Source organism: Borostomias antarcticus (genome assembly GCF_949987555.1).
Source record: "Borostomias antarcticus genome assembly, chromosome: 7".
Classification (NCBI taxonomy): domain Eukaryota; kingdom Metazoa; phylum Chordata; class Actinopteri; order Stomiiformes; family Stomiidae; genus Borostomias; species Borostomias antarcticus.
The window spans coordinates 4,952,097-4,967,281 of record NC_140240.1 but is presented as its reverse complement, the minus strand read 5'-3'; the positions used below and the strand labels follow the sequence as shown (position 1 = coordinate 4,967,281).

The window sequence follows — 15,185 nt, the reverse complement described above, 5'->3', positions numbered from 1 at the left end:
TGTGTGTGCGTGTGTGTGTTTTAAAACGGCGTCTGAATGTAGCCTATTCCACAGTGTATCATGATGTAACAGCAGGTCTGCAGAACATTCCTGGACAGGCTTAGGGGGCCACTCTCAGTTCGAATAAATGAGGCGGCTGCAGCCCCCCCCCCCCCCCCCTCCTTGCCAAGTCTGTGCCATATGGGCCCCAGCGGCCCTCCTTCCTGATTAGAGGGACGCCATGTCCCGGATCTCCCAGCCTTGGCACAGCCTCCTGGAGCCCGGGCAGGGAGCTGGCGCTGGGGCACGCGGCCCTGCCGTGGTGGGCAGCTGGGGGACAGCGAGAGGGTGACAGGTACCACTGGGACGATTGGCTTGCTGCTTGGTTGCGCCCGACGTCTGCTTGGACACTCATGATAGGGACTGTTGCAGCCATTGTTCGTGGAAGGGACCTATAGTCTGTTCTTTCTTACAAGTCTTATTTTTATGCCTTATAGCTTTCATGAAAAGTCTTCCTTTGTGTTTTCCATACCGCTACGGTTTCAGCAAGGGGCATTGGTGTGATTCAGATGAATGTTGATGAGATCAGAGGAATTAGCAGCTCTGTGAGGCTCAACTCTGACGCTCCAAACTTGACGCAGGCTTATGTAACTGTGCATGGGAGTGAAATAGCTCCCTTAACTCAAATCATGTGCACCTGTAGTAAATCTTCTGGCTACCAGCGAGTTATCTCCTCTCTCCATCGTGTGTGTGTGTGTGTGTGTGTGTGTGTGTGATGTGTGTATGTATTACATTGTGAGTGTGTACTCCATGTCCCAGTAAAAGTTCATGATCAAATCTATCCAGTTACTATACCTAACAATCTATAATCCACATCCTCACTATGCTCCCATTCTTTCTTTTCTTTGAACCACTGAAAGACATATGATAATTGGATTTGGCACAAAATACCCAAATACTTTTGTCCTGGAGCTTTGCGTGTCCCAGAAACAACAACATGGAGCTTTGCATGGCCTCATTTTGCGCAGGGAAACTAAATTCGCTAATCTAGCCGAATTCTGTAATCCATCGAATGAAGTACTGTAAAGGCACCTGCCAGAGTCCCTCCAGACAAAACAAGATCAAATCCAAACAAACAAAAAAGTCCCTGCGTAAACAGACCATGCCACAATAAAGACACACAGTTAAGGTTTAAAACGGATCAGAAAAGTCGGAGCTGTTGAATTTACGAAGTCTATTTAGTGTTTATCAAACAGATATACGGCACCCAAAAACGTTCAGTACACATGCATCTACTACACACACACTCACACACTCTCACACACACACACACACGCGCACACGCGCACACACGCACACGCTCACGCACACGCACACGCACACGCACACGCACACACACGCGCGCGCGTCATACCTGGGAGGGCGGTCCGGGGCTCTCTGGGGACGACAGGCTGGCCTGGCTAGTGATGCTCTTCTCCAGAGTGTCCACCTTCTCGTAGGTCCTCTTCTGCCGGCCGGGCATCTCCAGGGAGGTCAGGGCGGGGCTGCCGTGGCAAACCGCTCTGCTCAGCGACTGGCTGGCCCCGGCGACGTCTTCCCTGGACGCGCATCTCCCCCCTCCTCCCCCTCCTGCTGCTCCGTACCACCTGAGGGCGTCGACGGGGGAGCGCGTCCGGGGCGCGGCCCCCCTCTCCCCCATCTCGGGCTCCAGGCCGGCCCTCACCTCCCTCATGGTGTTGGAGCGGCTCACCACCTCTCTCATCTCCGCCATCAGCCGCTCGTTGAGGGCGCACAGCTCGCCGCTGCTGCCCACCGAGCCGGGCCGCCCGCCGGGCCCCACCCTCCTCCGGCTCTTCCGCCTCAGGCTGGGGGAGGGGCCTGTGGAGTAGCCGGAGTCCTGGTAGTTGGCGGCGGCCTGCGGAGTCGGGGCGGCGAAGTCCTGCGAGGCCTGGCTGCTCTGCCGGCTGTGGCGGGCCTCCATGGCCCTCTGAACTGTGGCCTCCAGGGCCTTCCAGGTCTGCTTCTTCTCCAGGGTGCCCGGGCCGGGGGTCCCCGGCTCCCTCTCCCTCGGCGGACCCCCCCGGGACTGGGGCTGGGGCTGGATCAGGGGCTGGGGCTCGGGCCTGGAGTTCGGGGAGGAGGCGCGCGTGGGGACCGGAGAGCCGGACAGGAGTCCCTGCTTGGGGTCCACGTTGACCATGTGCTTGATGCACTCCAGGCCCGCCGGGCTGTAGTCGGACGCCGAGGGGTTCCTCTTGTGTCTGGAGCCTGAGGAGTGCGAGGGGCCGGGGTGCTGGAGGGGCCTGGGCTTCTGGAGGCTGTGCGTGGGGGTGAGGCGGGGTAGAGAAGGCCCGTTGTGGAGGTGAGCCCCCTCCACCTCCATGTCCACCGGGGGCTCGTCATAAATAGGAGACTCCGACACCGGGTCGTCATAGAGGGGCACCGCGGAGCCGTACAGCGGCGACACGGGTCGCGGGGTGCTGGTCTGGGAGCGGTGGGGGCCGGGGCTGGGGTGGCCGGCGTCAGAGGCCACCAGGCAGAAGCTGCCGTTGCTCGCCTTCCTCAGGTGGTGCGCCTGGCGGGCGTCGGCGGCCATCTTGCCAGAGGGGGCGGTCTTGTAGCCCTGAGGCGAGCCGAGCTGTCCCCCCGGGGGCCTGCTGCTGACGGGGAGGAGGGTGAAGGCGTTGTGGCCGCCGGGTTTGGCGTGCGCGCCGTGCAGGTGCTGGGGGGCGGCGCTAGAGGCTCCGCCAGGCTGGGGGGTCCGGCAGACGTTGTTCACCTTCACCAGCATGGCCGCCTTGGAGCCCGGCGGGGGCTGCCATCTCTGGGAGGGGTCCCTGGCCGAGACAGAGAAAAGACACAGGATGAGATACACACATTCAATTACACAAAGCTTGACAACATCAAACGCATATCGTTCGACGGATATAAGGCTTAGGCTCCTTCTAAATCGTAACCCTCGCCCTGGGAAAAAAGCTGTGATCCACACATTCTTCCCAGAACATTTCCCTGACCCCCTGAACCCTTTTTTTTTCTTCCTTTTTTCTTTTTAGTCTGGAAAGCCATCATGTTGCAGTCTCAAATCATACGCCAGCGCCAGTGTGCGCTGTGCAAACAGAAATCCTAAAAATACACAGTGAATGCTACGCATCTGACCGAGGCAAATTCAGAATCCTGGCTTCTGGCCAGTCCAGAGGTGTGGAGAATGGGCCCTGCATGGACGAGACGGTATCCTCCAACCAATGAGGGCCATATAAATCACATTTGACTCGTTTGAAGCACAACTCAGCCCAGCCAGCACAGACCTTAATCTGAGCTTTCGGGGGGGAACTTGATTTGAGAGCAGAACTGGAACAGTCCGCAGTGCCAATCAGCCTTGAGGTCTGGAGGTTAATTCTCCCCCCTTCTGGTTGGCTCCGCCCGCGGCTAACTTCTCACAAAGTCAGATTGCTAATCCCAGCTCCGGAGACTAATCTACTATTAATCTGGTCACATTGTTCTTACGTTGATCCAAACCTTTGTCCTCTCTGACCATAAAACGAATCTAGCAGCAAATTAACATCGACTAACATTAACTGGCTGCAGTATACAGTACAATAAACTGTGACTAAACCGGCAGAATCATTACTACCAACCGGAGTGGTTCCTTTCTGCTCTCCGTTTAAGAATCAAAGGTCGGGTTCACTTTTATGGCTACAGATAGAAAAGGATTTGGAATGAACAGACTTACCTTCCGCTCTCCACCTTCCCTATAGCACCGCAGGTAAAGCGCAGTAATCCCAGTGAGTCAAGCCTTACGGGCCTCTATCCTCAGTCAGACATAAACATGGAGCTACCGTTCCCAGGCTTCCTCCCTCTGAGCTGACGGGCAGGAAGACGATGGAGAAGGAGGAGGAGAGAGTCTGCGTGCCCCCCTCCCCCCCTCCCCCCCTCACCACAACACACCTCTTTTTCGAACAATACAGAAACAATTCCCCTGGGGACGCAGCTTCACAGACTAACGGCAAACTTCCTTAACCCCCCCGCTCCCCAAAGCATTCTCCCCCTATCCCTCTCCCTCCCTCACTCTCTGTCTAGGAGTGAGTCACACCACCTCAGTGATTTGAATGTAAACAGCCACTTCAAACGGCTCCACAGATATGCCATCCAGGGCCTATAAACAGCTGGGTCCGAGCCACCTGGCAGCGGCCCAGCCACCCTGGGTCTGCTGGGAACAATCCAAGGCCTCGTCGCCTCCTTTTCACACGACAAAAGCCCAATCAAGCCCTGTTTACTGCCTCTTCCCACACACAAACGCAGACAAACACACACACAAACACACAAACACACACACACACACACGTGGGGACAGTTTAAGTTGATAGCTGGGACCCAGTCTAAACCGCCAGTGTTTGGGTTGTGTTATTTCTCACAGAGGGGTGGGAGACAGCGAGGGGAGAGCAGGCTGTGTGATGAAAGGATAGGAGAGACAGCTGTAAACGAGAGCCATCACTCCTTGTCCTCGTTTAAATACACAGATCCCCTCCTGTCATCATGACAGCGTCTGGTGATGTCACCTGAGACAGACAGCCACTACAAAACCATCAGACATCAGGTTGGCATTAATGGAATTAGCCTACTGCTCAGCAAAAATGTCAGAGGAAGTTTATAGTATAAGACCACACAACAATCACGCGCACGCACACACACACGCGCGAACACACACACACACGCACACGCACACACACACGCACACACAAATAAAAAGGGTGATGCTCATGACAATGTTCCTGGTGAGTCAATATATCAGATGACAAACACGGCGTCCAGTAGTTCATAAGCAGTCATTCTCATTCTCCAGCCGTGCGCTGCGTGTGAGCTATGACCTCTGGAACGGGTGGTGACCTCTGGGAGGGATGGGCTCTACGTCCTGTCCCGCGAGGCCCCCTGGAGGGAGCGCTCATACATAACACAAACAGGAAGTGCTTCATGTAACGCCCATACCGAAGTAAGGCCTGAAGAGAGGGCTAAGCTTCACTCACGGGGGGGGGGTTAGAAACGACTTTATTGGATTTTGGAATCGCTTACATATCTTCCTCTGTATAGCGTGTACTATATCAACTCCCAGATCTAGATCCATACGCATGTCTGGAGGATTATCACAACTACCATCACGGACCGCATTCCCAGACGACCTGTGTGTTTCTATGCACGCTACATGATATCAGTTCTCTTACATACGCCTGGAAACAACTAGAGAAACTCTAACCTGAGTCGGGCTGTTGTTCGAGGGGTGAAATCAGACACAGCGGACTGGACGAGAGGTGCTCTGCTGAGCCTAGCTCCCAGCCGAGAGAGATGGGGATTTCATCTGGCTTTGTGTCTGTTGTACGGTAGCCATTGTCCTAGCCGGGGCGGTACAGGCGAGCGCGTTCAGGCCCCCAGCATTGGCACATTATGTTGGGCGTCGGCGCTGAGCGGGCTGCAGATGATTATCACGATCACATGGGCCCCGTGGCCGGCCCCGAGAGAAGCACAACGTGTTTCCCTCTGCCTCACTGCAGCGTCTCTAATCAAATCACACAGCTAAGACGACACTCGTTCATCACAGAACCCCAGCCGCCAAAACAAAGTTAGCACAAAACCAAAATGAAAAGGGAAAGAGAGAGAGAGAGAGCGAGAGAGAGAGAAAGAGAGATGGATTAAGAAAGTACAATGGTGAGATAATAGGAGTAGCCTACAGTAGGAAGACGGAGAGAGAAGTGAAGGAGAGAGAGAGAGCGAGAGAGAGAGAAGACAGAGAGAGAGAGAAGACAGAGAGAGACAGGGTGTGTAAATGAGAGGGGGATTAGCCGTGGGAGAGCGCGGAGGGAGAATGAGCGGGAAGGCCGGCATTCCTCAGGGCTCATTCAGGGGCCTCCGGGGCGGCGGGCAGCCCCACACAATGCATGGCTGCTCCGTCGTCACGGCGACGCCTCTCCACGGCGACGGCGGTAGCTGAGGGAGAGTACAAGAGAAGGTCGCGGGCCCAGAAAGAGATCACGCCTCAAACCGGCAGATTCACTCAAGCCATTGACTCTTACATAACAGCAGCACAGCAGTCTTGAGCACTTACTCAACATGTTTACGTTACCGTAATCATAAAGAGGACCAGCTCGAAAGGGTGTGTTACATCATGCTAACTGCAGTGCCCGTTTCAAGTGTTTACTAAAGGGGAGGATGATACGCCCCAGTCTATCATACAGAATATGAAAAGACTTGACTGCCAGTATTTAGAAAAGGAATGTTTCAGCATGCTTTCATGTCATTTCAACCATTCATTTCAATACACACACGAACACACACACTTCACATTCACACACACACACGCACGCCCACACACACAAATTCCATCAAACCCGAGCTAGCATGTGAGACCTTGAGGAACACAAGAGGTTGAAATGAAGTTAGAGTCCTTTGGAGCCCAGCTGAGTAATTCGATTGGCTTATGGGGCAGCAAATCAACTTAACGGTCAGCGAATTTCAATTAGTCTCAGCAGCTCTGGTGTCTCACGCCCCTGACCAGAGCCCCTCTACCTCCAGTGCAGTTAATATGACTGCGGTCGCTAAAACCAACTAAATATACATACGGGTCGCAAGAAAAGTTCTCTCTTTCCCTCCTGGAATAACCGTCATTGGAAAACACAGCTGAGTCACCGAGGCGGACAGGGATAGGGACTGGAAGGTTCTTAAATATACCCCCTGGGAATAGCGGGACTGAAAAACAGGGGTTATTATTATCGTCATCTGTCAGGCAGGAAAGGGAAAGAGGTCGTAGGCCGGGCTTTCCACACACAAACACCTCAGAGCTCGGACCAATGAGATCATTGCAATCGGCTTAGAGGAAGGAAATGGAGACAAAGAGGATTCACTGAGACAATGTCACGGCCGGCCCGACGACCACTCAATGAGCTTCGGCCTCTAAACCTAAACGTATGGCGTCAGCCGGCCGTCACACAGCCCGCGGCGGAGATATTCGAGGCTCTGAGAAAGCCCGGGCGGAGAAGGAGTGAGAGACATGAGGCCTGAAGACACCTCTCTCGGGGGAAAGACCCAGCTGTCCTGGGAGCAGCTGAACCCGCGCAGCGCCTTCCTCCGAGGGACCGCGTCCACCAGCTGCGCATACCTCCGGCTCCCGCCAGCCTGCCCACCTCAACCACCGTCCCCACGCCCGGAGCGGAGCACCGGGGCTGGACGGGGGGGCGGGGGACAGTCACAGGGACCCCTGGTTCTCCATGACTCAGGGATACGGTGACACAAGAGTGGCCGTCGCGGCTCCACGCCAGAGAGACGCGCCCCCGGTGTCGGAGCGTTGGCCCCGGCATCTGTTCCGCGTGAAACCGGATTCCGTGAAGCGCACACGTTTTGGATTACAGAGATAAAACGGCGTCCTCCTCTGCCACGAGGCCGATCCGGTGGCGTCCCGTAGTGCGGGGGTAGCAGGTCGACGCCGTGTGCTATCAGATCCCTCAACTACACAGGTCAACCGATACAGCCCTGCTTGAGCCACGACTGAGGCTGGTGTGTGTGTGGAGACAGTGACCCTTCAGTCATTGGTGGAATCCCACCACAGCAATGCACCACACAGACGTCCTGGCCCAGTATGACAGCCCATAAAGGAAGTTTAAAATAAATCATCAAGTTACACTCCCTGCTCTAGTTTGAACCATAAAACAAGGTGGATCTGCAATCTAGTTTTCTGAGGACACCCTAAAAGTGGGCATTTTCGGGGAGGGGGGGGGGGGGGGTGAAAACTGGGACAACGAGAGAGAGAGAGAGAGAGAGAGAGAGAGGGAGAGAGAGAGAGAGAAATAAGGGCACTCTCACAACTAACACCAACCCACAAAGAAACAATTAACTAGTTCACTTGTGATGCTCCATGTTTCAACATGTTACTTTGGAATAACTATGCGATCCGAGGCCAACTTCAAAAGACATCTGGTGACAGAGCCAAGAAATTAATTTGCCAACTTACCAAGCGAACAGCACTGAGATCAAAGGACTACAAGTCTTATTTCCAGTGTGTGTAAAAGGTTGTGGTTAGTCCTGCGAGCAGGAGGAAGATTAAAGTGTGAGAGGCTTGTGTTGTCCTTATAAACATTCACTCAATGTGTGACTCATTAAAACTCATTTCAACAACAAACCCCTCCTCGTTTCCTACATCAGCCTACTCAGAGAAAGTGAGAGGCGCATGTAATGATAACCAGTCTTTATTTACTTTTAGTTTCATGTCCAGGGGATTTTTTTAATCTTCCAGGTTCATACGAAACCTATTACGGAAGCCCCAAATAAAAGGAACAAGTCCTTGTTCGAAAGATACAATCAAGATACAGTCTAAGCGAAAATAAGCACTGCAATAGCACAGTGAGCTCTGGGTTCACAAAACTCCACAATCAAAATGTCAGTGTCAATACTGCATTTTGTGAGAATCTCTCGGCGTAGGATAGCTGACGATCTAGAACAGCCAGTTCTCTGGTGCGTTTGATGTCTGGTCTGAATGCCGGCAGACTGAATACCGTCACTTACTTCTGTTCAGTGCTGTATCATTAGAGGCTAAATGGGAAGGGACACACTAGTGATTTGAAACCTCAGTTCACTATTCAGCTGCATACCCTGACTTCCTACTAAGAGAAAGCTCTCCAGTGACCCTGCGACACTGCAGTGTTGCAGGCCTTTCTTCCTCAAGTGACCCATTGTAGACCCAGGCCGGCCCATCGGACAATGATGCCCTGTGACCCTAATAAACCGCCCCAGGTCAATTCTAGGTTAGCTTCCACCTCTCCGTCATGTGACCTCAACATTATGAAACGTCCCCTCCGTCACACTGTCATAAACCCCATGGGGCAAGGCAGCCCTCACACAGGCAGACCACACACAGGTGACCTGTGGTGAGATAAGGTGATGGCTAGCACCTTTCAACCCTTTTATCAGTCCAGCTTCTCTAGAACATATGATGGGCATATGCACCCCTATGATGCTGAAGGTCCTTTCCACATGAGCTCGACGGGGTATAAATAGCACAGAAAGTCCCAAGACGTGATAAGACTGGGCCAATGAGTAACAGATTTAGCACTCCCTTCTCTACATACATCGACCCCAACACCCCCCCCCCACACACACACACAACTTTGTACAACTATACTTGTGAGGTCCAACTAAACCAAGCCCTAAACCCTAACTCTAACTTTTTACCCCTAACCCTAGCCCTAACCCCTAACCCTGATTAATCCAAGCCCTAAACCCTAATTTTAGGATTAAACCTAAAACGTAACCCTAAACGTGTGAGGACAATCCCGGTGTCTTCACAAGTCAGCACTTCTTGTTTTACATTTGGTCCCTACAAGTATAGTTAACACCTACCCCCCCCCCACACACACACACACACAAAGACAAAGAAAGAAAGAAAGAAAGAAAGAAAGAAAGAAAGAAAGAAAGAAAGAAAGAAAGAAAGAAAGAAAGAAAGAAAGAAAGAAAGAAAGAAAGAAAGAAAGAAAGAAAGAAAGAAAGAAAGAAAGAAAGAAAGAAAGAAAAAAAGAAAGAAAGAAAGAAGGAAAGAAGGAAAGAAAGAGAGAGAGAGAGAGAGAGAGAGATAGAGCAAGAGAGGAAGCTCTATCAACCAAACAGTGTGTGGAATAACATAGATGGTGTTGTTGGGATTCAGCTAGATAGTATTCTACACCTCCTCTGATTTATAAATAGAACAAAACAAAGGAAACTGGGAATGGAACAACTGGGATTGTTACGTTTCCTCTGGAAAAAAGTTTTTCAAACAGCACACCCATTCTCAGATTAAATTCTCAAATATAGCACAAATGTGAGGGAAGATGTAAAAAAGGGAACATGAAGTGCAACATTAATTAAAGTGCCGTTAGAACACGCAAGAGGAACCTTGCAGAAGGAGAACAGGGCAGTTGGAAATAACCCTGACAAAATAGTATTCTTGAGTATTTCCTTCACATGACTGTAAAGAAAGCCTCCAACACTTTCCTTCCGGAAAAGACCTGGAACAAACTGTCTGCATGTGCGTGCCCTTTCAAAACCACCTCTACCTATAGGACCACATGTGGTCTATTCAACTCTGACCCCACGGCACTACACAACTGCTTAGGTTTCTTCGCAGCTGACCCACGTCATCATTAATAAGCCAGACAGAGGTGAAGAAGAGCACAGCTTTGAGCTGGTACTCCTTGACCCCAAATACGAAACCATGAGTTTGTTTTCATCCATTTTGTGTTGTCACATTCCAGCTTCTCTCCTCATTGCATGGTGGTATCTAATTACTCGCTGAGAGAGAGAGAGAGAGAGAGAGAGCAAGAGAGAGAGAGACCGCTGAGTGGGGTGCAAAGCCCATGTGAGCCTCTGCGTCTTCAGCTCAGAGACACAGCTGCCCATTGTTTTGGGGAGGCAGAGAGACTTCTGGGAAAAGTTGAGTCATTAAAGATGACCACAGAGCAGAGCAGCGTGGACCCCTGGGAGTGAACACATGGTGAGGGAATGTGAGAGGACATGTAGGAGAGAGCCCCCCAACAGTGGGGGGGCGAGCAATTTGTAACCCCGCTATCTTACGTAATCATCAGAGTCAGAGGTCGAAGGCAAGACCTCCGTCTGCTCACTGTGAAGTCCACCGCATGGCTGTGCATGGATGACCCAGGAGGAACAGAAGAACCCAGGTCTCTGTGGGAGGACCTTTCGTACCAGCAGGAACTCCTGTTTACAACTGACCGGAATGTGGACGCTCTGCATGTTCTCTGAATGCGTGGCTTGGTTTATCAGTGCACACTTTTAACTCCCGGACTGATATCAGGGAGGAAACCCAGTCACTCCTGGTCCACGGCGGTTCAGCTCTCCCCCGCCATAGACCCAGTGGTCTTTGATGGCGAGGGGGCCTGGGTTTGTTTTAGGAAAATGAAATGAGCGTAGGGCCGGCAGTGAACACACAGGGGCACTGAGGCAGCCCTGGTGGCCGCAGGCCAGGGGAAATAGAGCTGGCATGCCTGGAATCCGACTGAGGGAGCGATAGTTTGGACTGTGCCACAGAGCAGAGCACATGATGGGGTCTCTGAAAGGCTTACTGTTCAGGCCTCTCTCCAAACGCCCGCGGAGGGGTAAATGTCATGCTCTCTAATGTGACTGCATCCCGTCTACGCATTTGGTAGCGATTTGCTTAAACGGCCGAGCACGGTTCACAGGCAACACTATGGAAACACATGAGCATGTGGAATGTTCAGATAAGTGAGAATGAAAATAAAAAGGGGTTTGAGACTGGCCTGACTGGTCAAAAGTCAAAATAATCCAACAAGTTCTCATACTCGAAGAATTTGAAAACCATTAAAAGTACCTATTCCACATGGTGTAATGAGTCAAATGTTTATTTCCCCAATTTCTCTTGGTAATAAGATCCTGTAATGATAAAACGCTCTGTTCCCGATCCACAGTGATGTGGTGTGTGATCGGAGACTTACCTCTGGGGTTCCTTACTGCTGTCCGTGCTGCCGTCTGCCGGGGGTCGGTTGTCCACGTCGGGGTCCGTCTCTGGCTCCGTGTTCTCCTTCTCGCTGAGCTCTGGGGGTCTGGGGATGGGGGGCTCCTGCTCGGGGAGGGGGGTGCGGCGCCCCTGGCTCCCGATGCTCCCTGCCCCGGGATGCCTCTCTCCCTGGGCGGCCCCGGTGCGCTTGGTCTCAGAGCAGCGCTTCATGGCCTGCAGCTGGGACAGAGGCACGATATCGCCGCCCTGGGGGCGGTGCCAGACGGTGCGGCGCCCGGCAGAGTTGTAGTAGTAGAAGCGGCCGCTTTGGGGGTCGAAGAGCTCCCACCACTGGTTGCCGTCGGCCTGGCGTACCGGGGCGCCCAGAGGGGGGTCCCAGCCGCACTCGCCGGTGACCAGGTTCACGTACATGCGCTCCCGGGAGCGTGGCTCCAGGATCTCCACCCAATCAGAGCTGAGGAGAAGACGACACAGGAGAGAAAGTCATTAGGCCTGCGGAGAGAGAAGCAAATACAAGCGGCGATAACAAGGCAATTATTCGGTTATGCCGTCTTATGGACGTGTCCATCCAGCTAACATCAGACAACAAAACTACCTGTACAGAACAAAACCCATCCTCCTGGCCATATGGAGAGGGCGTGTGAATATCTGTGCGTCCACTACACGCGTCCATCTGCGTGTTAGTGAGCAGAACGCTGGTTCAGCAGTGACGTCGTCTCTCTGGTGGGCAGAGGAGCAGCAGGGCTAGCAGTGTGCTAGTGCTCTCTGACTAAGAGACAGGTGGACGCGCTCAGTACGGCAGCAGGACCAGAGCCAGGGCCAGGCCAGCAGGCCTGAGAGGCGCCATCCGCTCCCAACACCTCTACTGAGGCTGGACCAGCGCTAGCAGCTAACTCAGCACAATGTGGAGGCACAAGGGCCCTCGGTCATCAAAGGAGCGCAGATCCGAGCGCAGATCAGACAGCGTCCACGTGTGATCTATCAACATTCGTATGCCGCCAATTCCATCGTACGATCCAAAAACCGTTGCACATTGCAGTCAATTTGAGGATTTATAATAATAATAAAACTTGATTTTACCTTCCATACAGAAATTTTTTATTGTGACTATTTATTTGTGAATAAATTAAGTAACAAAATCTCAAATTAGAGCTAACACCGGTGTGAATGTAAAATATCCTATTTCAACCAGGCTTATAGAAACTGGTGTGCATCAGGTTAATAGCCTACCTCGCTCGCCCACTCCTCTCACCTCGGCTGACGCGCATAGGTCTTCTACAGAGCATGGCATTACCGATATGACTGTCAAAGCTCTTATTTAAATAAGTGACTACCCATTGCTTTTCATGTGTTAATTTTGATTGCTAGTAATTATGTCACCAGTACATTGATTGATTGGTGTATCATTCATGTTGCTTTCATTTTAAGACTTAAGACAGGCTGCATATAATTTAAGTAGTCTCAAAATGAAAGCGAAATTACTCTTACACCAAACCTGTTTACCCCGTTACTTGCAAACAATTGGAAAATACCCATTTATTTTAGGGATATTTGACACATAGAAGAGGCCTTTACAAAATATAATATTTAGCCATAGGGTAGGCAACATATTTTGAAATGATGAATATGTGGCTGCCCTATAGCAGCACAGAAGAATGCTTCCAAGTTTCTAAACTGCTGCTTGTTACGAAAATGTCAAATGAACTGAAGGAAGTAGAAATTCTAGTATCATTAGTAGCATGGAAAGGCTGAATAATTCAAAAACTAGAGGCTTCAGGAGTTACATTTGGGTCAAGTAACCCTTTAGAGAGATCTATTATCTGTCTCCTTTGATCTAGTTCCCTGATGCAGAGCAGCTTGTAAGTGTGCCAGTGAATCCATGTGGGAGCCTAACCAGCATCAGCCTTGGTCCTGGGTCCTTATACTGAGCTAGAGGGAGGGGTGGTAGGAGGGAGGAAAGGAGGGATGGGAGTAGGGAGTGAGGGAGGGATGGTAGGGAGGGAAGGAAGGGAAGGAAGGAAAGTAGGGGAGATGTCACTCCATTCTCTTTGTCTTAAGTGTAAATTTGAACTAATTAGGCTGGATGGGGCTTAAAGGAGTAGTAAAGGGAAAAAAATCATGTTTAGCCCTGTTTTAAGGTTACTTATGATCCTATACAATGGTTCAGATCAAGAAGTTGACGAAACTAGCACTTTTGAGAAAGTTGATAATTGCTCTACCACCGTTTAGGTCATACAATGGATGTGGGTGGGCACCTTGAAAAATCATTCAAAAACATGTTAAACTCTCGATTTCAAAGACAAGAAGCTCACCGAGGGGATAATTGGTGTCCGTTGGTGTTCTGACATCAAATTCGCCGCAAAGTATGAATCCTGTAGGGTTTTATTGATCATTTTATGAAATCCATTGACTTGTATTGACGCGACCGTTGTAGATCAATCAGCAGAGGGGATTCAGGAAGCGGAACTACTTACGGTAGCTATTGTTCTTGTTTATGTTGCTAGGCTACCTAGTTTGTGGAAGTTTACACAAGTATGTGCTGCGACTAAATAGTTCTATGCTAAATATTTTAAAAAGCCTTTCCAGATGAACTAGAATCTTACTTTATGGCGAATTATATGTCAGAACGCCAACTAACACCTCGGTGAGTTTCTTGTCTTTGAAATTGAGAGTTTAACATGGTTTTTTTTAATGATTTTTCAAGGTGCCCACCCACATCCATTGTTTAACCAAAACGGTGGTAGAGCAATTATCAGACTTTCTCAAAAGTGCTAGTTTTGTCAACTTTTTGATCTGAACCATAGTATATGATAATAGTATATGATAAAAGTAACCTTAAACAGGGCTAAACATCTCTATTGTATTGGAATCCAACCTTGGTCTGGCCCCTTCCCACTTTCTCCTGGACAGAGAAGGACTTTCTATCTTCTCACAGCAGTTTGGTTTGGGACACATGTCGATCGCCCTGACTACCTGTGGCAGAGAAAGTGTACTGTGCTCACCATATGCCCACATTTGTTCCCTCACTTTCTGCCAATATAACCGCCCCCAGCCCCCCATTCTCACCTCTCAGAAACCACCCCATTCCCACCTCTCAGAAACCACCCCATTCCCACCTCTCAGAAACCACCCCATTCCCACCTCTCAGCTGCTTCTATGTTGGGCAGGAAGCTCAGGGCAGACCCTCCCAGCTACTCTCCACCCTAGCAGTCGAAGAGTCCTCTATCATTAAAATGAATGTATTTATCTGATTAATAAGCCCCTCTCGCCTCCTGGTCCAGCATCAAGCCAAGGATCTCCAGGCCGTCTCTTCCACACGGAGGGAAACAGGAGTCCTGTGCTCCAGCCTTGCCTGTTTGTGTTCACACTGTACGCTGGGAGGCCATCTGGCTATAGTAGAGACCCTCGACACGTGTGTCACAGCTCACATGAGTGCGATCAACATGACCAGGGTGGTAACCCTGTCCAAGCGATGAGCAAATCTCATATGTAGACTGGCCCAGGTTCTTGATTTTTGAGTGTGTGTAAAAAAAGAAGAGAGACCACGGTCTGTGTTTGTGTGTGTGTGTGTGTGTGTGAGCGGGAACCTGGGGGGTGAATGTAGCAAGTCTGCGCAATCACAAAAGAGACAGTTAGACCCCCCCACACGTGTAGTGTAGTTTCACCGGAGGAGGACATGAATTCTCCGCTGATAAATTTATGG

At 51.0% G+C, this 15,185-nt stretch overlaps 1 protein-coding gene across 3 annotated transcripts in view; it reads right to left on the bottom strand.

The window, feature by feature from the left end:
* Window positions 1-15,185, bottom strand: part of arhgap46a (Rho GTPase activating protein 46a) — a 31,895-nt gene that overhangs the window by 7,737 nt on the left and 8,973 nt on the right. For all 3 annotated transcript variants that reach the window (XM_084440546.1, XM_084440547.1, XM_084440548.1), the window contains exons 2-3: window positions 11,460-11,936; window positions 1,394-2,816 (exon numbers count right to left, since the gene is read on the bottom strand). In XM_084440546.1, the coding sequence (XP_084296672.1) occupies window positions 1,394-2,816; window positions 11,460-11,936 (1,900 nt within the window). The remainder of the gene's footprint in view (window positions 1-1,393; window positions 2,817-11,459; window positions 11,937-15,185) is intronic.